The sequence below is a fragment of the Lutjanus erythropterus genome, unplaced genomic scaffold (genome assembly GCF_056507025.1).
Source record: "Lutjanus erythropterus isolate fLutEry1 unplaced genomic scaffold, fLutEry1.hap2 Scaffold_171, whole genome shotgun sequence".
NCBI lineage: Eukaryota > Metazoa > Chordata > Actinopteri > Lutjaniformes > Lutjanidae > Lutjanus > Lutjanus erythropterus.
This window is the reverse complement of record NW_028146648.1, coordinates 148056-170103: the sequence shown is the minus strand read 5'-3', so window position 1 is coordinate 170103 and position 22048 is coordinate 148056. Positions and strand designations below refer to the sequence as shown.

The 22048-nt window shown below is 40.4% G+C and overlaps 2 protein-coding genes and 1 non-coding gene across 3 annotated transcripts in view; 1 reads left to right on the top strand and 2 right to left on the bottom strand.

Moving 5' to 3' along the window:
* LOC146304091 (uncharacterized) overlaps positions 1 to 7776 on the top strand; it is a 35801-nt gene extending 28025 nt beyond the window's left edge. The window contains exons 12-21 of the mRNA XM_084714263.1: positions 3221 to 3283; positions 4456 to 4518; positions 4833 to 4895; positions 4982 to 5044; positions 5336 to 5398; positions 5534 to 5590; positions 5675 to 5737; positions 6455 to 6514; positions 6609 to 6779; positions 7472 to 7776. Of these exons, the coding sequence (XP_084570389.1) occupies positions 3221 to 3283; positions 4456 to 4518; positions 4833 to 4895; positions 4982 to 5044; positions 5336 to 5398; positions 5534 to 5590; positions 5675 to 5737; positions 6455 to 6514; positions 6609 to 6779; positions 7472 to 7752 (947 nt within the window). The 3' untranslated portion in view covers positions 7753 to 7776. The remainder of the gene's footprint in view (positions 1 to 3220; positions 3284 to 4455; positions 4519 to 4832; positions 4896 to 4981; positions 5045 to 5335; positions 5399 to 5533; positions 5591 to 5674; positions 5738 to 6454; positions 6515 to 6608; positions 6780 to 7471) is intronic.
* Positions 460 to 566, bottom strand: LOC146304092 (U6 spliceosomal RNA). The gene has a single exon (XR_014769615.1). It is a non-coding gene; the product is annotated as a U6 spliceosomal RNA (small nuclear RNA).
* A 2039-nt stretch (positions 7777 to 9815) lies between the features above and the next one.
* Positions 9816 to 22048, bottom strand: part of mapkbp1 (mitogen-activated protein kinase binding protein 1) — a 50763-nt gene continuing 38530 nt past the window's right edge. Inside the window, exons 19-32 of the mRNA XM_084714268.1 lie at positions 17388 to 17451; positions 17163 to 17291; positions 15944 to 16071; positions 15746 to 15795; positions 15473 to 15628; positions 15262 to 15396; positions 14932 to 15059; positions 14704 to 14840; positions 14258 to 14440; positions 13739 to 13820; positions 13093 to 13586; positions 11913 to 12626; positions 10240 to 10325; positions 9816 to 10088 (exon numbers count right to left, since the gene is read on the bottom strand). Of these exons, the coding sequence (XP_084570394.1) occupies positions 9852 to 10088; positions 10240 to 10325; positions 11913 to 12626; positions 13093 to 13586; positions 13739 to 13820; positions 14258 to 14440; positions 14704 to 14840; positions 14932 to 15059; positions 15262 to 15396; positions 15473 to 15628; positions 15746 to 15795; positions 15944 to 16071; positions 17163 to 17291; positions 17388 to 17451 (2723 nt within the window). The 3' untranslated portion in view covers positions 9816 to 9851. The remainder of the gene's footprint in view (positions 10089 to 10239; positions 10326 to 11912; positions 12627 to 13092; positions 13587 to 13738; positions 13821 to 14257; positions 14441 to 14703; positions 14841 to 14931; positions 15060 to 15261; positions 15397 to 15472; positions 15629 to 15745; positions 15796 to 15943; positions 16072 to 17162; positions 17292 to 17387; positions 17452 to 22048) is intronic.

Sequence of the window (22048 nt, the reverse complement as noted above, 5' to 3'; positions counted from 1 at the left end):
TGTGCAATTGCTGTATTTGCCCGCCGCTTCTTTCGGCATGTTCACTAAATTCACCAAAAAGTGTGAGGCCAAAGAGGCCCCGACACTGAAAAGGGGGCGGAGACCAGTACTCCTTTGAGGCCGGAGGCATGCCAGCACAACTGAGAGCCTGTCCGGCAGCAGTGGGCCAGAGCATAACATGCCTCCTCGGACTGGACTGAGGCATGGCTTGGAGTTAGACCCGGCCAGCAGCGGCCCTGGCTAAATTCCCGATCAGGTCGTGTCAGACTGATTGCTGTCGTCGCCCGCAAGAGTGCAAGCCACAGCACAGCGCTGCCAGGGAATCTCTGGCGCCCAGCTTGCTTTTGTTTCACATCCCCGGCGCTGCCTGTTGCGGACAAGGCGTTGCCCACGGCACTGACCGTGTAATGTGGCTAGGAGCGCCACGGCCTCACGGGTACCCCTCAGTTGCTGGAGATCAAAATGTGGAAACGCTTCACGATGCTGCGTGTCATCCTTTTGCAGGGGCCATGCTAATCTTCTCTGTATCGATTCCAATTTATCGTATGTGCTGCCTGGGCAAGCACACAAGGCCCTGCTGGCCGCCCACCTCTTAACCCCCCTGCCGGAGAAGCGACCCCCTGCCTGCGGTGCAAGCTTTGGGCTGCTAATGCCCCGGGGACTGCATCCTTAAGCACTGCAAGCGAGGGGGACGTTGTTGACACAAGCGCCTGTGCAATTGCTGTATTTGCCCGCCGCTTCTTTCGGCATGTTCACTAAATTCACCAAAAAGTGTGAGGCCAAAGAGGCCCCGACACTGAAAACATTATATTTCCTGTCACTTTTCGTCACACACTCAGGTATTGATAGCAAAATTTCCCTCAGATCACGCCAACATGCAGACTTGAGGAGCCACAGAGTTCTCAGTTTTGAGATAGTACAAATATTTAAAACCTCTTTTGTTCATCAGCTGTAAAGGTCAGACTAAGACACAGCTGGAGCCGCTGCAGAATCACACTGTAGCTAACATGATCAGCTCTTCGTTGCAAATGTTTGTCTTTTTTAATAACTTTTTTGGACATTTTTACTGTCAGATTACTGAGATTCAGACTACTCAGTTCTTATTAACATCATATTTTGTCATCCTTTTCTATGTGAAGCTCAACTCTGTTATGGTTTTTGGTAAATCTTCATTTGAAGGTGTTTGCATTTGACTGTCATGGCAGCATCATGAACATGAATGAGTCTTCATGAATGTTTCTGACTGGATTCATGAAGTAAAATTCAGTTACTTGTTAAGTTTTTAATATTAGTTTGACATTGTTTGAGATGTGTTTGTTATGGCCAACTTGACATTAGCCAATACAGCAAAACCTGTCATAAATATGTCATATCAGCCCATTGTCAGCTGCGACACTGAGACTCATTGATGAGCTGCTGACTTCAGCCACATCACGTAACATCATGTCACATGTAACGTTGTATTTTCAGACAGACTGAGTGCCGTTCAGAGAGAGACTGAAGGTAACATCAGCTCTTTGTTTTCATATTTCTGTGGTTTTCTTTTCATGATAAAAATTAGTCGATCAGATGTGTTTCCTGTCAGTGTTGCAGGTCCAACTGAGAGTCAGTGAGGACAAAGTCAACCAGCTGAAGATGAAGACTGACGGTAAAACTGACCCTGAACATAAATAAAAGAGTTCAAAGTGTCTCCACCAATGTGATTTAAAAAAAAAAAGAAATACATTTACATTTACATTTATGCATTTAGCAAACGCTTTTATCCAAAACAACTTACAAAAAGAGGATTAACAATCAAGCTACATAGAAGAGGCCCTAGAAGAGTATCTCTAGATCAGGACAGGAGACGTTCTCTGAAGAACTGGGTCTTCAGGAGCTTTTTGAAGGCAGAGAGGGACGACCCTGCTCTGGCAGCGCTCGGTAGGTCATTCCACCAGCGTGGCACAACACATGAAAAGAGTCTGGACTGTCTTGTGCGAGGTGCTGAGACGGCCAGGCGGCTTTCCTTTGATGACCGGAGATGCAGAGGGGTAACATGAGCTTTAAAAAGAAAAAAAAAAAGAAGAAATAATAGACCCTGTAAGTCGTCACAATGAGAAACCATTAAAATAATTACTTAATATCTCAAAATGATGAGCAACTATTTCAAGAAAGTTTCTTATGTCTGTCATAGTGTCTTTCTTTTCAAATTAAAAGCCTTAAAAAGTCACTGTCAACAACCTGCTGAATAGCAAACAGCAGACAGAAATACTTACAGATGAGTTGGTGAAGCTAAGCTAGCTGATGCTAATTTGTCATTTATTTAATTTGTATCATACAATTTCATTTGTTTTGTAAACTGTATTAAATATTTCCATTTTCTATTGTTGAAATTTTGATCATGAATCACATTCCATTTTCCCTCATTGATTGACTTTTCAGTTGTAGTTTACAGTTCAGATATTAGCATGCTAACATTAGCTTTTGGTGCAGTTAGCTACACAACAGTTACACCTGCAGTTAGTGGCTGTAAATATTTGTAACAGTGAATTTCTATGACCTACACAACAACTAGTTTATGAGCTGAAACCCATTAATTTAGTGATGATAAAACTACACTAAGTAAACACTGATATTAGCACGAGGCTAAGTTAGCACAAGGCTAAGTTAGCACCAGTGTTGTGCTAGTTACTGAAAACCAGTAACTAGCTACCGTTACTAGTTACTTTATTTCAAAAGTAACTCAGTTACTTTACTGATTACTTACACCAAAAGGTAACGCAGTACTGTGAAAAGTAACTTTTTAGTTACTATGAAAAAAAAGGTCTCCCATTAAGTTTTAACTGAGTTACTGAATTTAAAAAATAATGCGTTAGATTACTAGTTACTGCAAAAAATAACGGCGTCACAGTAACGCGTTAGTCCCAACACTGGTTAGCACCAGGCTAAAGTAGCACAAGGCTGAGGTAGAACGAGTCTAACTTAGCAAGAGGTTAATTGGCATGAAGCTAAGTTAGCATGAGTTAGCATGAAGTTCAAAGTGAAGAACAGCTGCTGACAGAAACTGTTTGTTTCTGATCTGTGTTGTGATTTCAGTTCAGACTGATCGACTTTCTCTGATGGAGTCCAGACTGATGGACAGAATCAACAACACTACAGGTACGTTAACATTACTTCATTACTTTCATTAACACACGAGGTCGTTAACTTAGTAATGAATCATTTCCTGTTTTCTGTTCAGCTCTGGAGGTCAGACTGAGAGTCAGTGAGAAACAGCTGGAAGACCTGAAGACACAAAACACAGGTAAGACAGACATTCATGTGTTATTCTTATTATCATTATTATTGTATAATAAATATGAAATCCTTCAGACAGCGCTGTGACAGGTGATGTTTTCGGAAATGTTTGAGGGAATGAAGTTCATTTTTTGGTGGATGGTGAGTTCATATGTTGTAATTTTAGTTTTTCTTCATAATTTTGATTAACACAGGTACACCATACAGGTTCTAGCGGTGCACTTCTCCAACAAACACCATGAAAGATTACAGTAATCACATAGAAAAATATTGACGCTGCACATCAAACAGAACAAACTCAGCTAAAAGATCATAAAAAAACATTTTTACCTGCAACAAACACAAATCCAACAACAAGCAAAATAATGACCACACGTCAAAAACGTTCTGGCGCCTCCTGTTAAACCCATGTGACACATTTTCACTGTTAACGATCTGCTTCTTGATGCTACACACACAAACAAGACGTCACATGAAAGCTGAGGCTCCACTGATTCCAGCGCTGTGGTGCTCGTGGCTCTATGACGACAACTCAGCTGTTCTGATGACATATCAACGCTAATCAAACACTCCTAAGGGGCGCTCCATCAACGTGGATAAAGGAAAAGCCTGGCTTATTTTGATAAGTCTGGCTAATTTAAGTGACAGATCCAGCTTACAGGGATCCCAGCTCTGTAACCATGGTAACTGAAACCACTGAACCAGCCTGCTCTGTGGCAGGTTAACTCTTCATTGAGCTCTGTGTTAAAGACAGTTCCCTTAACTGTGTTTTTGTGCTCACATCACGTCTGTCCATGCAGAAACACAAGTTAAGAATATATTAGTATTTAAATATTAATTGAGAAAAAGTGAAAAAAAAAAAAATCATGTCTCACACACTTTATCATCTCCAAAAGCCTTTCTTTTCATTCTGCAGTCGCTTTTCCTTCAGTACTTTCCCGCTTGCTGGCTCGCCATATTGTTAGCCTCTGTGACTGCTAGATGCAGATGGGTTTGGCGTCACCTAGCAGCGGCGTTCTCACGACTTGGCCACTTGAACGCCACACGCGTAACCACAAACGCATTAGTTCCATCTGAAGGCAGCAGATTGTTCAGACCGCAATTTTAGAGGATCCAACAGTTTTTCCTGAGGAACTCCGTTATAAACACGAATGAACTGTTGAACTGTTTTCTGTTCAGCTCTGGAGGTCAAACTGAGAGTCAGCGAGAAACAGCTGGAAGATCTGAAGACACAAAACACAGGTAACACAGAAACAAGTTAAAACCAACTGTATATTTATATTAATGTTACTGTTTTCGTATATTAACTAAAATTCATACAGAGCAAAGGAGCGTTTGGATCAGACATGAAGAAAAGTGTGATTCATGAATGTTCAGACTGAAACTGTGGAGGATCCAACATGGCTCCCAGAGGAACTCCTTCAGATAAACCATTGTAATTAAATGTATAAATAGAAATCGCAATGCATGAGATTATTGTTGTTGTTGTTGTTGTTGTTGTAACATTATCTTTATATTTTAAAGTACGTTTGTTTGTGCTGATTTTGTGTTTTCAGTTCAGTCTGATCAACTTTCCCTGATGGAGTCCAGACTGATGGACAGAAACAGCAACACTACAGGTACGTTAATATTACTTTATTATTTTCATTAAAACAAGAGGTAATTAGTTTATTAATGAATCAGATATTTCCTGTTTTCTGTTCAGCTCTGGAGGTCAAACTGAGAGTCAGCGAGAAACAGCTGGAAGATCTGAAGACACAAAACACAGGTAAGACAGACAGGTTCATAATATCTATAGATTTATGTTAATGTGTTCTTGTTTATATAACTGTGGAGGATCCAACATGGCTCCCTGAGGAACCCCTTTATACACAGAAACAAACCCTGAATGTTCTTTTAGAACCTCCTGAACCTTTGAGATAAGTGATAAAACACTATAATGAAGCTTTTGATTTGTAAATACATCATTGAACTAATTACAATACTTATGTAGAATATCACTGTAACGTTATTTTAATATTTTAAAGTACATTAGTTTGTGTTGATTTTGTGTTTTCAGTTCAGTCTGATCAACTTTCTTCGATGGAGTCCAGACTGACAGAGAGACACAACAACATGACAGGTAGACTGATATTATGATAGAATATTTACAGTAATCATTTAGGTATTGATCATTTATTAATCATCTTTATCTTTACTGAAGAGTTTAAATGTAGACTCAGTAAATGCACAAACAGATCAAATCAGTTTTCTTCAGCAGCTCTGGAGGTCAGACTGAGATCCACTGAGACACAGCTGGAGAATCACACTGCAGGTTGACATCATCAACTCTTCAATATTACCTCTGATTAATCATTAATTAAACCATCAAATTACTCATGAATCATTTGTTGTTCAGCTCTGGAGGTCAAACTGAGAGTCAGCGAGAAACAGCTGGAAGATCTGAAGACACAAAACACAGGTAACACAGAAACAAGTTAAAACCAACTGTATATTTATATTAATTTATTATTGTCACAGGTGTAATTGTAATTTTCAATTTCTTATTCCTTGGTGTTGAAACTGTTTGAGATTCCCCACCTCCCACCGAGTGCACCGAGTCACCAAGTCCTTTTGTGCTTCAAATGATCATGTCTAGAACTCTTAACGATGGGAACATCTGCAGAACACACCCTGAGGAGACAAAGGAGTGTGAGAACACTGTTTGTCAGGTGCCGATACCTGCAGCAGACAAAGGGGTGTGGAACACACCTTCACCCTCACGTCGTTCTTCAGGCAGAAATGTTCAGGTCTCCCCGTGTTCTGGGTCTTTCTACACTCTGACCGCTGGTGTCCTGATTGACCTTCTTTGCAAAGGAAATAAAAACCTCGTCGGCCGACAGAACTCTCTATTTCATTATTCAGCAGCAGCAGGAGAACATTTCTACAACACAGATTAACTGTTAACTTCATACAAAGTCAAGGAGAGTTTTGATCAGAGGAAAAAAAAAAGACTGAATCATAAATGTTCAGAGTAAAACTGTGGAGGATCCAACATGGCTCCCTGAGGAACTCCTTTATAAACATGAACAAACCCCGATGGTTCTTTCAGGAACCTCAAATACTATTACTAATATTACTATTTTAACGCCATGTTAGTATTGTTAAACATTTGTTTGTGCTGATTTTGTGATTTCAGTTCAGTCTGATCAACTTTCTTCGATGGAGTCCAGACTGATGGACAGAATCAACACTAAAGGTAGATGATGTTTTTTAACATTTTAATTAACATATAACCTAAATTTAAACTCTACTGTAAAAGATGATGTTAGCATGTTTTTTGTCACATTAAGACATTGAACTGAGGAGCCTGAAGGTGAATCGTTTTTTTCCAGGTAACCTGAAGGTGGCGTTCTCAGCTGGTCTGACTGATTCAGGAGCAGTCGGACCATTTAATGAGGAGATGACTCTGCTGTTCTCTAAAACCATCACCAACATTGGCCAAGCCTACAACCAGACTGCAGGTACGCCATCATCACATACCTGAAACTCAGCTAACACTGAGGTAACACACAGCTAACAGACAGGTGACACACAGGTAACAGTCAGCTATGGTTTAGTTGTGGGTTACCTGTGTTACCTGTGTGTTACCTGTAGTATTAGCTAAGACTCAGCTAACACACAGGTATGACACAGCTAACACACAGTTAATACTCAGCTAACACTTAGCTAACACTCAGCTAACACTCAGCTAACACACAGCTAATACTCAGCTAACAGACAAGTAACACACAGCTAACAGACAGGTGACACTCAGGTGACACCCAGCTATGGTTTAGTTGTGTGTTACCTGTAGTATTAGCTAACACTCAGCTAACACTCAGGTAACACAGAGCTAACACTAAGCTAACACTCAAATAACACTCAGGTACATGTGATCCGTGTGCTACCTTAACCCTCCTTGTCTGACAGGTGTGTGTGTGTAAATTTAACCCTGTTCTGTGTCTGCCAGGTGTGTGTGTGTAAATTTAACCCTGTTCTGTGTCTGCCAGGTGTGTGTGTGTATAAATTTAACCCTGTTCTGTGTCTGACAGGTGTGTGTGTGTAAATTTAACCCTGTTCTGTGTCTGACAGGTGTGTGTGTGTATAAATTTAACCCTGTTCTGTGTCTGACAGGTGTGTGTGTGTAAATTTAACCCTGTTCTGTGTCTGACAGGTGTGTTCACGGCTCCTGTCAGAGGACTTTACTTCTTCAGCTTCACAGCTGCAGATTACCTCAAAGGTTATATGGGTCTCTACCTGTACAGGAACAACCAGCCAATCCTCTTCAACCTGGAGCTGAACGACCACGGCGGATATGCCTCCACATCCAACAGTGTGGCTCTGCAGCTGGAGCAGGGCGACGGCGTCCGCCTCAGTCTGCCAGCCAGCTACCGACTCTATGACGACCTGCGAAACTTCAGCTTGTTCTCTGGGTTCCTGCTGTTCCCCCTCTGACAGGACCGAGCGGGATCAGGGTACCAGTGATGATCCTTTCAGTTCTCACCAGAACAGAGCTGAAAGACTGGACTTTTGTTTTGATAGGGTGAAGGATGTCCTGCGCTGTTGGACTAATGTCTAAAGGTAATAATGATGTGGAGGAAATGAGTTTACATCTCTGATGCTTATAAACATTCAGAAACTGTAATAAACATTAATAACTTCTGGAAAACGTGTCAGTGACATTTACAATTCTTAAACTGAACTCTTTTCATATCCGGGTTCATTTAGGAGAACTTCCGGAGTTTTTTTGTTGAGGCTGCATTGGATTCTGTGGCCGTTTACTTTTAGCTAACACTTAGCTCCTCCCAGCAGGGATGACATGGTGAAGAAAACAAACTTACCAAACCACTCACTCCAGCATCAGACAGCACCTTGATCTTTATGGTCACATGTATAGAAATAATCGTTGAACAGTTTTAATATATATCTTGTATAAAACACAAACTGAATATTAAAATGTTCCCTGAACAAACAGAACGTGATGAAATCATGATGTCACAGGAACAAGAGGAAGAACTTCGTTCACGATCTGAAGAATCTTTTATGAATAAACATGAAAAACATCAGAGTCACTGCTGTCGTTCAGACTGTGTCTAATGAACAGTGTTATAACTGCTAATGTAGCATCTCCAACACTCTGATTACAGTCCCATCAGACCAGCTGACCAATCAGGAAACAGATCCATGTCGCAGCAGCTCATCTCTGCGGTGGTCGATGTGAGGATGAAGAGAAGAAGAGACGACGGGCTTCACTGTGCTCATGTCAATCAATTTATTTTTCAAAAAAGCAGTAAAACAACGTTCACAGCCGACCAATCAGCTTCTGACAAACTGTTTGGAAGACAAAGTTCTTGTAAAAACTCAAAAGTCTCAAACTTTTATTAAGTTTAGACAAAAACATGAAAACAAACTTTGACCTTTTGTTTGTGAGAAAGTTACAACATACTTATTAGAAACAAATTTAAACCTGACGAGCCTCAAAAAGTGTTTCTACTAATAATAAATATAAAAATGTACATCCTCCATCAGATAAAAACACGCCCATCAGTGTGTGTGTGTGTGTGTGTGTGTGTGAGACGTTCAGGTGCAGGATAAAGAGTCAGTCAGTAGTGACAGGAAATAAATACAAACTGTTGATCAGAAACATGAAGAACTTGAACTCATCATGACGTTCGTCTGTTTCACATTCAAGTGACGTCAGGAAATAAGATTTACATCAAATAGAAGAACAATAAAGTTTGTTCAAATCAAACAGTAACAGAACATGTTGTATTGCTCCTTTAAAAGTCTCTACAGTCTAACATTAATATAACATTTCTACAACACTAATCAAAGATCAATAATCCAAATGATCTGTTCTGAACCTCAGGGAATGAAAACGGAAAAACTTCACGACTCCGTCAGAAAAATGTCTTTAAAAAACGTCGATAATAAAAAGTTCAGTCTGTAAAAATCAGTGAAAAGATTCAGAGAGTCTTCATCATCTTCATCACAATAGAAAAGAATCGACGTCCAAAATCCAAATCAAAATGGCTTCAAATCCTTCATCTGCGGAGACGAGGAGGAGCAGGAAAGACGAAGAACACGGCGAGAAAGACGAGGAGAAGATGGAGGATTTGAACAGATAAGGAGGAAGACAAGAGAGAGAAAGGAGGAGAAAAGAAGGATGAAGAAGATGGAAGATGTAAAATAATAAAAGGAGGAAAACAGAGGAAGAGGAGGAGATGAAGAGGAGGAGGAGAGGAAGAGGAGGAGGAGATGAAGAGGAGGAGGAGATGAAGAGGAGGAGGAGAGGAAGAGGAGGAGGAGATGAAGAGGAGGAGGAGATGAAGAGGAGGAGGAGAGGAAGAGGAGGAGGAGATGAAGAGGAGGAGGAGATGAAGAGGAGGAGGAGAGGAAGAGGAGGAGGAGATGAAGAGGAGGAGGAGATGAAGAGGAGGAGGAGATGAAGAGGAGGAGGAGATGAAGAGGAGGAGGAGATGAAGAGGAGGAGGAGAGGAAGAGGAGGAGGAGATGAAGAGGAGGAGGAGATGAAGAGGAGGAGTGTATTATGTTCAGTGTGTGTTGAGCCTCCTGTTCACCGCCTGCAGGAGGAGCAGAGAATACTCCTCCAGCAGCGCCGCCGTCTTCACCTCCCCCACTCCTCCCAACCCCCCGTCCACTCCCAGCATGCTCGGTGCTCCAAGCGGCAGACAGTCGAGCTCCGCCCTCATGGCCTGGAAGGCCTCTGATAGGACTACAGCCATCTGATGCTGGTCGGAGGCGGAGTTATTGGAGGAGGAGCCGCTCACCTGGAGGAGAGAAAACACTGCTGATGATTTCTGTGATCTGATGGTTTGGTCTCTGTTTGTTTACAAAAATCTAATAAAAATGATTTCCAGCTTCTATATATAAATCTACAGTCATTTAATGGATCAATATTCAGCTGCTGTCCAGACTCACCTTCCTGTACAGGTGTGTCGCTCTCTTGAAGCAGCTCTGCAGCTCATTGGTCAGAGCTCTGCAGGTCTCCACACTGATTGGCTGGTCTGCACAGAGAGAAGCAGAATGTAAAGTCACTCTTAATGCTGCAACTAACAATTATTTTCATTGTTAATTCATCTGTAGATTATTAATTAATCCTGTCATAATCTTGAAAAACAGGTTCAAACCTATTTTTTAACTAGTGATCAATCTGGCAATAATTTTTCCACTAATTGATCAGTTCTTTGTTCCATAAAAAGTCAGAATATGTTGATCAAAGTCCAAGATGACGTCCTCAAACGTCTCGTTTTGTCCACAACTCAAGTATATTCAGTTTACTGTCAGAGACGAGGAAAGAAACCAGGAAATATTCACATTTAAGAGAATTTGGATTTTTTTCGTCTTAAAAATGTCTTAAAACAATTAATGATCAAAATAGTTGGTGATTAATAATAATTGCAACACACTAAAAGAAAAATATATAATATACTATTACACAGATTTGTTAAACAATAAATTCTGATTGGTCAGCTACAGCATTCTAAGATCTGTTGTTTTCTGTTGCTGTGAACAACGGACCGTTGCTAAGGATGCATTTCTGATCATAGAGCTGAAAAACCTAAGATTTTTTTCAGTTTAGTCAGATTTGCTTGTTCAATATAAATTCAACAATTCATTCCATTTATTTTTCAGTGCGCCGCAATAAATTCCTAATTTAATGTCCTCTGCAATGTAAAAACATCAGATTTTCACACTGTCAGAGAAAGTCAAAGTGTACATCGCTCCACCTCTCCCAGCTGTCCAGCATCAGCTGACCCGCGCGCTCCACGGTGCGCTCTGGTGAAGCGTCTGGCGGCGCGTCAGCTGACCTGCGCTCCGCGGTGCGCTCTGGTGAAGCGTCTGACGGCGCGTCAGCTGTCCTGCGCTCCGCGGTGCGCTCTGGTGAAGCGTCTGACGGCGCGTCAGCTGACCTGCGCTCCGCGGTGCGCTCTGGTGAAGCGTCTGACGGCGCGTCAGCTGTCCTGCGCTCCGCGGTGCGCTCTGGTGAAGCGTCTGACGGCGCGTCAGCTGCGCTCCGTTTCTATCACTCTTCTCTTTTTTATCTTCTCTCATCAGTCATTAGACACAACATGTTGGTCACCAGGAGATTTTTATGAAGTGCTCCAGATAATATAAAAATGTATTTATGATTCCTCATGTAAATGTTCTCCCTGTGTGTTTTTGTAGCTTCTATCTGTTTGATCCTGTAACTGTGATGCAAACTGACTAAACAATGACTGTTCACCTGGAAGAATCTCATCCAGCTACAGGGGATATAATATAATAAATATGATGTGATGTAATATGATCAAAAACATTGTTAGGATATTTGATATATCAGGATAATCATGAAGGATTTAAGTTAAGTTAACCATGTTTGGACTTAAGTTTCAGTTTTCTCTGTTATTTAACAATTTCACCTTAACTATAAAGAGAAGAAGAAGAAGAAGAAGAAGAAGAAGAGGAAGAAGAAGAAGAAGAAGAAGCGACAACATAAAGGAAAGAGGAGTGAAGTGTCTCACCCGTCAGGATGGAGGGAGAGGCAGAACCCTGATGGACAGATGACAGGATGAAGGGATGAAGAAGAGGAGGAGGAAGATGGAAGTCCAAACCTGTGTCGTCTCTCTGAGGCTCCTCCTCCTGGCAGGGGGGAGCCAGGGGGGAGACGGAGACCGGAGGAGGTCGCGTTGAGGAAGACGAGAAGGAGGAGGGTGACGGTGTGAAGGAGGCGAGGGAGGGCTTGTCAGGGAGCGGTCTGCTGCTGCCAGGGACCCGAGCCTGGAGACCGCGGGGGGGAGGGGCTGCCTGGTTACCATGGCTACCTATAGAAGAAGATGAGGAGGAGGAGACCACGACGGGCACAACCGCAGCATGAGGGGGCGTGGCCAGAGCAGCATTAGAGGACACCACAGCAACAGGAGGAGGTGGAGTCTCTTTGACCTGAGAGGAGCAGGATGATGATGCCACTGATGATGTCATTGAGGGATCCTCTGTGGGTTCTGAGACATTGAGGCCATCGCCCACGGAGACGGAGCGGGACATCTTGGCCATGGAGCTGGCAGTGGGGCTCATGTAGGAGCGCGGCGCCACCGGAGTGGATGAGGACGCAGAGAACTTCCTTGGGGTGGAGACAGCAGCCGGAGCCGTGGCTGTCTCCTGCTGGGGCGACCTGGGGGAGGCAGGACTGGGTCTCTGAGGGGACGGGGCTACAGATGGGGGACGTCTGGGGGAGGAGGGGAGGGTGGTGGGTCGCTGCAGGGGGAGGAGCAGCTGAGGGGAGACCTCTCTTGATGGATGAGAGGTCGACGGGGAGACAGATGAGTCACCTGAGGGACAGACAGAGATAAGTATGAAACCAAAAACAGTCTAACACATGTCTTAAATCCTTCAAGACAATGCCAAGACAAGTCTTATGTCCCAAACAGGACAGAAGTCCTTCAAGATCAGTCCCAGGTCAAGTCCAAAGTCACCCAAGACAATGCCAAGATAAGTCTTAAGTCTTTCAAGACTGGTTCTAGGTCAAGTCAAGTCCTTCAGTACAACTCAAGACAAGGCCAAGACAAGTCTGACGACCTCAACAGGTCTGACATCCTTCAAGACCAGTCCCAGGTCAAGTCTAAAGTCTCTCAAGACAATGCCAAGATGAGTCCAAGTCCAAAAGAGGCATAAAGTCCTCCATGACCAAGATATGTCTAAACATTTTCTAAACAAGTTCAAGTTCCTCAGGCAAAGTCTCAGCTCTTGTTCTGACAGACTGTGTCTTTCTTTGTCTCATGGGGTTTGTAGTCTTACCTGTGTCGCTCAGCAGGCTCTGGACTGACTGAGCCTTCCGGAGTCCAGAGGAGGAGTTCAGATGGGAGGCAGCAGCAGCCCGGGCTGTTGGGCCCAGGTTCCTTCTGGACTCAATTGTGGTTTGGATCCTCTTCTTCAGTGGGGATGGCCGGTGGGCCTGCTGAGATGAGGAGGTCTCCTCCTCCTCCACTGGGCTCTGGATCTGATCTAGACCCTGCTGGTTTTGGTTCCCCACCTGAGGAGGCTGTGTCTGGTCCCGGTTGGTCCTGTTCTGGGATTGTACCTGGTCCTGAAGTAAGTGGGTCTGGTCCTGGTTCCATTCCGGTGTTGGGTCCTGATTCCATGACATCCTCCCACCCTGGGTCCAGTTCTGGTTCTGCTCCATCAGAGGTCGGACCTCTGAGACCAGAGGACGGACCTTCACCTCCCCCCCTCCTCCTTCTCCTCCTCCTCCTCCTCTGGTGATCCGAGACGGGAGAGGAAGCACCGTACGACTGAAGGGGACAGAAAACCAGCAGAGACTCATCAGAACCAGGACCAGGAGGTTCCTGACAGGTTTACAGCCTCATTCTGGTCTGTCCCTGATCATGTGACTAAACATGCTGAGTCATCAGAATGTGTGGCGCTCTGTGATTGAATGTTTTACCTTCCAGCTGAACTCTGGGACAGGAACCTGGAAGAGATGCTGAGACTCTCACTGGAGCTGTGAGACGCTCTGCTGGGACTTCCTGTCAACACAAAGGTCACATGACTTCATCCTACTGAGATCAGTTAAATGGGGCTGCGACTAACGATTATTTTCATGATCAATTAATCTGTTAAGTATTTTCTCCATTAATGATCAATTAATCCTGTCACAAGCTTGTCAACGACCTGGTGTCTTTGTCACAAGTCTTTCCATTTTAGATTAATCCGTCCATCACTTTCTCCCCTAACTGATTAGGTTTTTTTGTCCATAAAATGTCCAAGATGATGTCCTCAAATGTCTTGTTTTGTCCACAACTCAACAACAGTTTACTGTCTGTTTTTTGGACTGTTGTGGAAACGGATCATCAACCTGCACTGAGTTTACGTGTATCCTGTTTTCTGAGTGTTGTTGTTGTTGTTGTTGTTGTTGTTGTTGTTGTTGTTGTTGTTGTGTATCAGATTGTGAGCTGTGTTGTACCTGAGCCTGAGAGCTCAGCCAGTGTGACGAAGTGTTCCTTCAGGAACGCCTCCTGGTCTGGAGTCTGAGGGACCACCTGGGTCCTGACCTCTCCTCCTGCTCCTCCTCCTCCTCTTCTTCCTCCCTCCTCTTCCTCCTCCTCCAGCTCAGAGGAGTTTCCGTCCACGCTGAGAGGCTCTGTGGAGACATGAGACATGAGACACGTTTCACCAACAGATCTTTATTTTGAAGCATCACATTAGAAGAGGTTCATGGAAATGACAAACTTCAGAAAAACTTCCTTAATTTCATAATGTCCTATCAAATGAAGGCAAAAAACCCCAATGATCAACACTTTTGCTGTCCATTGATTCATTGATTGATCACATTGGCTAAACGTTTCCATGTTTTGTGTGGAAAAATCTGAATCTGTAAAGTAACTTAAGTATCTCTTGTAATGCAGCGTAGTGACCAACCGTCTCCTGTTGGTCTCACTGGACTGGACAGACTGGAGTTGAATCCCAGTGAGCAGCCGCTGTCTGGACTGCGTTTGTCTTGTCGTCCACCTGCAGCAGCAGGACACGCCTCCTTCACCTGGAACTCACTGGCAGGAGGGGGTGGGGTTTACAGGGGGCGTGTTAAAGCCCAACGCAACCAGACTCTGAGCTGATGGTAAAATGAGGAAACGGTTGTACCTTCCTGCCAGGCTCACTCTGTCCTCCCACTGGTCAGGATACAGCACCAGGTCCTCCCTGTCTGGGCTCTGATTGGACAGCCGGATGAAGTCTGGCCGCTGATTGGTCCTCGTTTCATCATCCTCCACCTGGACAGATAAAATCACACACCAGTCAGAGTGAGGATGCTCAGCTGTGTGTCCATCTGTCTGTCCCTGAACAGAGGATGCATCTGTCCTCCTGCTATCATGTGAAAACACCTGAGCTGGTTTCATTCACTGAAGAAGACCAGGACCTACAGTCAAAAGCCCCAGAAAACACAGGTTAGACTCTGAGTGTGTGTGTTCTCACCCATGCAGAGGTGACCTGCAGACTGATGCTGCTCCCCAGCTCCTGATTGGTCCTGTGAAGCCCCACCTCCACACCTGGGCCCCTCCTCCCCGGGCTACCAGGGGAGGTGCTAACATTGAGGAGGCGTGTCTGCATCTGAAAGGGTGGAGCAAAAGGTCAAATTATTTTGTCGCAGCTGTAGTATTTGTTAGAATCTGTGGAAGTATCTGACCTCCTCCTGCTCCTCCTGTGTCTCCTCCTGTCTCTCAGGACAGTAAGAGTCCAGCAGTCTCAGGTCCAACATGGACTTCACCATCAGGACTCCGTCCTCTTCACTGTCCGTCCTCCTAGACCAGCGACGGCGAGGTGTTCGACCCCCCGACGCCTCCTGAGGAGAAGACACGGAGACATGTGAGGACACTGGTACACGTGTGTTACAGAGACATATTCTCATTCAGATCAGAAAAACACCAAGCACTGTAAATCTGTCCAAATGTCCACTGACCTTCCTGCTGTCTCTGCTGTCCACAGAGTCAAACTTGTCATCAGACATTTCTGCAGAGACAAATACAACCACACTTTATTGATCTGATCTGTTCCTGTTGTCAGACGGCGGCGGTTGTTTAGAGTTTTGTTTCTGTTTCCTCGTTAGCTCTGATTCGCTGCTACCACTTTAGCATGTTGTGTAACCTTGGCAACAGACCTGTCTCCTCCTCCAGGCTTCCTGTGGGGACCATATAAGGACAGCAGAGCTCCTCCTCCTCGTCTTCCTCCTCTTTGTCACTGTCAGACGACATGGTGACGACACGAGGAGTCGACGACGCCTCCCTGCTGCTGACACACACACACACACACACACACACACACACACACACACACACAGACACACACACACACACACACACACACACACACAAACACACAGACACACACACACACACACACACACACAAACACACACACACACACACACACACACACAAACACACAGACACACACACACACACACACACACACACAGACACACACACACACACACACACACACACACACAAACACACACACACACACACACACACACACACACACACACACACACACACACACACACAGACACACACACACACACACACACACACACACACACACAAACACACAGACACACACAGACACACACAGACACACACACACACACACACAAACACACAGACACACACAGACACACACAGACACACACACACACACACACAGACACACACACACACACACACACACAGACACACACACACACACAGACACACACACAGACACACACACACAGACACACACACACACACACAGACACACACAGCCTGTTCAGTTTTAATCAAATTTTAATACAAACTTTGACAGCAGTATAAAAAACAGGAAAGAAAGACAATCGAAGAAATAAACATGTTAAAAAGTATAAACGATAAATATAATAAAACAAAATGTCAAGTCAACAAAATGGAAATATGACAACATAGAATTAAATATTTAACATTTAACTGTAATTAATTTAACTTAAATGTCAATTTTGGATAATTTTTTATTTTAAGTTGTTTCACTTTTGTTTAACTTCAGTTTTTTTAGTTGTGTTCATGAAGAATTTTCATTTTTTTCTCAGTAAAAACTCAGGAGATTTCTTTATGAATACTGTATCTGCATTGATTTTATTTTCCTGTAATTCTGTTGATTGTGAAACAAAATAGATTTACTGATTTACTGTTTCATAATCAACAGATATGAATTATTTCTAGGGTGGTTTGTCATGGTGATGATACAGAAATTTAAATTGGCTCATCACGTAAAATTACATTGAAGTTTCCCATGTGTCATCTCTTTTATTTAAAATATGAAAGACAGATACGCACAGACACAATCATCAATGAAATGTTTACCTGAGGTTCACCGCTTTCTGCTGAGGTGCATTCTGGGAGTTGTGAGTGCTGCTGGAAGGTCGGAGGTCAGCGAGTCTCTGCCTCATCCTGATGGTCAACTCTGGACTGAGACGCCACACAAAGATGCAGCTGCGCGCACAGAAATCAATGAGAATCACACTGTGATGTCATCATGTTGAATATTAATGAGGTGCTGATGATAAAAACACATCAGGTGAGACAGACCTGTCTCCAGAGACGGTGATCAGATGTCTGCAGTCACTACTGAACTTCAGACCTGTGATGATCTCTGAAAGACACACAGACGGACAGAGACACAGTGTCATTATTAAATGTCCATTACTCACATTATAAAATACAGAAAATTGTAGATACAAAAGTACAATAATTATAACAAAATACCAAAACACAATGTAGTAGGATATTATAATGAGTCACAGTGGAGTATGATGTTATAATGTGTCAAATGATAATATAATGTTAAAATGTCTCACAGAATAATATGGTGTCGTAATGTGTCATAGCATGATGTTATAATGAGTCATAGTACAGTATGACGCTATAATATGTCATAATATAGTATGATGTTATAATGTGTCATAGTGTAGTATGATGTTATGTCATAGTATAGTATAAAGTTATAATGTGTCATAGTATAGTATGACGTTATAATATGTCATAGTACAGTGTGATGTTATAATGTGTCATAGTACAGTATAATGTTATGTCATAGTATAGTATGACATTACAATATGCCATAGCATAGTATGATGTTATAATGTGTCGTAGTACAGTATAATGTTATATTGTGTCATAGTACAGTATAATGTTATGTCATAGTATAGTATGATGTTATAATACATCACAGTTGAGTTTGATATTGTAGTATGTCATAGTGTAGTATGATGTTATAGTATGTCATAGTATACAGTCCTGTATACTAGTCCTGTATAGTATGATGTTGAAATGTGTCTTTATACTATGATGTTATGATGTGTCTTAGGATAGTATGATGTTGTAATATGTCATAGTATAGTATGATGTCATAATGTCTCATAGTATAGTATGATGTTATAATATGTCATAGTACTGTATGAAGTTATAATGTGTCATAGTATAGTGTGATGCTATAATGTGTCATAGTATAGTATGATGTTAAAATGTGTCATAGTACAGTATGATGTTATGTCATAGTATAGTATAAAGTTATAATGTGTCATAGTACAGTATGATGTTATGATGTGTGTTAGTATAGTATGATGTTATATTGTGTAATAGTACAGTCTAATGTTATGTTATAGTATAGTATGATGTTGAAATGTTTCTGTATAGTATGATGTTATGTCATAGTATTGTATGACATTATAATATGCCATAGCATAGTATGATGTTATAATGTGTCATACTATAGTATGATGTTATAATGTGTCATAGTACAGTATAATGTTATGTCATAGTATAGTATGACATTATAATATGCCATAGCATAGTATGATGTTGTAATGTGTCGTAGTACAGTATAATGTTATGTCATAGTATAGTATGATGTTATAATACACCACAGTTGAGTTTGATATTGTAATATGTCATAGTGTAGTATGATGTTATAGTATGTCATAGTATACAATCCTGTATACTAGTCCTGTATAGTATGATGTTGAAATGTGTCTTTATACGATGATGTTATGATGTGTCTTAGGATAGTATGATGTTGTAATATGTCATAGTATAGTATGATGTCATAATGTCTCATAGTATAGTATGATGTTATAATATGTCATAGTACTGTATGAAGTTATAATGTGTCATAGTATAGTGTGATGCTATAATGTGTCATAGTATAGTATGATGTTAAAATGTATCTGTATAGTATGTTATAATGTGTCATAGTATAGTATGAAGTTATAATGTGTCATAGTATAGTATGATGTTATAATGTGTCATAGTGTAGTATGATGTTATGTCATAGTATAGTATAAAGTTATAATGTGTCATAGTATAGTATGACGTTATAATATGTCATAGTACAGTGTGATGTTATAATGTGTCATACTATAGTATGATGTTATAATGTGTGTTAGTATAGTATGATGTTTTAAGGTCTCATAGTACAGTATGATGTTGTAATATGTCATAGTATAGTATGATGTCATAATGTCTCATAGTATAGTATGATGTTATAATATGTCATAGTACCGTATGAAGTTATAATGTGTCATAGTATAGTATGATGTTAAAATGTATCTGTATAGTATGTTATAATGTGTCATAGTATAGTATCAAGTTATAATGTGTCATAGTATAGTGTGATGCTATAATGTGTCATAATATAGTATGATGTTATAATGTGTCATAGTGTAGTATGATGTTATGTCATAGTATAGTATAAAGTTATAATGTGTCATAGTACAGTATGATGTTATGATGTGTGTTAGTATAGTATGATGTTATATTGTGTCATAGTACAGTCTAATGTTATGTCATAGTATAGTATGATGTTGAAATGTTTCTGTATAGTATGATGTCATGTCATAGTATTGTATGACATTATAATATGTCATAGTACAGTGTGATGTTATAATGTGTCATACTATAGTATGATGTTATAATGTGTGTTAGTATAGTATGATGTTTTAAGGTCTCATAGTACAGTATGATGTTATGATGTGTCATAGTATAGTATGATGTTATAATGTGTCATAGTACAGTATAATGTTATGTCACAGTATAGTATGATGTTGAAATGTTTCTGTATAGTATGATGTTATGTCATAGTATTGTATGACATTATAATATGCCATGGCATAGTATGATGTTATAATGTGTCATACTATAGTATGATGTTATAATGTGTCATAGTACAGTATAATGTTATGTCATAGTATAGTATGACATTATAATATGCCATAGCATAGTATGATGTTATAATGTGTCGTAGTACAGTATAATGTTATGTCATAGTATAGTATGATGTTATAATACATCACAGTTGAGTTTGATATTGTAATATGTCATAGTGTAGTATGATGTTATAGTATGTCATAGTATACAGTCCTGTATACTAGTCCTGTATAGTATGATGTTGAAATGTGTCTTTATAGTATGATGTTATGATGTGTCTTAGGATAGTATGATGTTGTAATATGTCATAGTATAGTATGATGTCATATTGTCTCATAGTATAGTATGATGTTATAATATGTCATAGTACCGTATGAAGTTATAATGTGTCATAGTATAGTGTGATGCTATAATGTGTCATAGTATAGTATGATGTTAAAATGTATCTGTATAGTATGTTATAATGTGTCATAGTATAGTATGAAGTTATAATGTGTCATAGTATAGTGTGATGCTATAATGTGTCATAGTATAGTATGGCAAGGCAAGGTAATTTTATTTATATAGCACCATTCATACACAAGGCAATTCAAGGTGCTTTACAGAACTTGAAAATGCATTAAAATAGAAACATTAAAAGAACATTAAAATTGAGTTTGAGATACTTAAAAACAAAAGCTAAAAGCAGGACAATAAATAGTTTAAAACATTACAGAAAATGCATTTAAAGAAAGAAGCAAACATAAAACAAAAGCAAGAGCAGAAAGATATAAAAACAGTAGTATGATGTTATGATGTGTCTGTATAGCAGGATGTTATAATGTGTCATAGTGTAGTATGATTTTATAATGTGTCATAGTATAGTATGATGTTTTAATGTGACATAATATAGAATTATGTTATGTCATATTATAGTATGTCATAATATGTCTTAGTGTGGTATTATGTTATAGTATGTCATAGTATACTCTGATATAATGTATCATAGTAATGTATGACATATTATGTCATAGTATAGTGTGAAGTTATGTGTCATAGTATACTATGATGTTATGTGTCATAGTGTTTTCTGTTAGACCTAGCATTAGCAGTGCTGATCTCAGCCTCTTTACTCTTTGTACATACATTTATAGTCCTACTTGTATATTTTGCCTTACTTGCATAATTTGCTCTTAAACTTGTGCTCTCGCTCTTTAAATAAGTTTTTAATTATTTATGGCTCAATCCCGGACCTGAGTACCAATTTTGTACCATAAACTCTAAAGGCGAGCTGGTATGACAATAAAGTTCCTTGAATCCTTGAATGAATCCTTGAATCCTATAGTCATAGTATTGTGTGATGTTATTTGAATGATAATAAAGTATGATGTTACAAAGTGTCAAAGTCTAGTATGATGTCATAACATGTCTAAGTATAGTATTATGTTACAATATGACTGCAGTCACAGTGTAGTATGACATAATAATGTGTCAGAGTATAGTGTGAAGTTATGTGTCATAGTATACGATGTTATAGTATAGTTATGATTTTGTGCCATAGCATAGTATCATGATATAATGTGTCATAGTATAGTATGATGTTGAAGTGTATCTGTATAGTATGTTATAATGTGTCATAGTATAGTGTGATGTTATAATGTGTCATAGTATAGTATGATGTTGAAATGTATCTGTATAGTATGTTATAATGTGTCATAGTATAGTGTGATGTTATAATGTGTCATAGTATAGTGTGATGTTATAATGTGTCATACTAAAGTATGATGTTATAATGTGTTGTAGTATAGTATGATAATATAATTTGTCATAGTATAGTATGATGTTATAATGTATCATACTATAGTATGACATTATGTGTCATAGAAAAGTATGATGTTATATTATGTCATAGTATAGCGTGACGTTATAATGTGTCATAGTATAGTATGATGTTATGATGTGTCTGTATAGTAGGATGTTATGTGTCATAGTATTGTGTGATGTTATGTGAATGATAATAAAGTATGATGTTATGAAGTGTCAAAGTCTAGTATGATGTCATAATA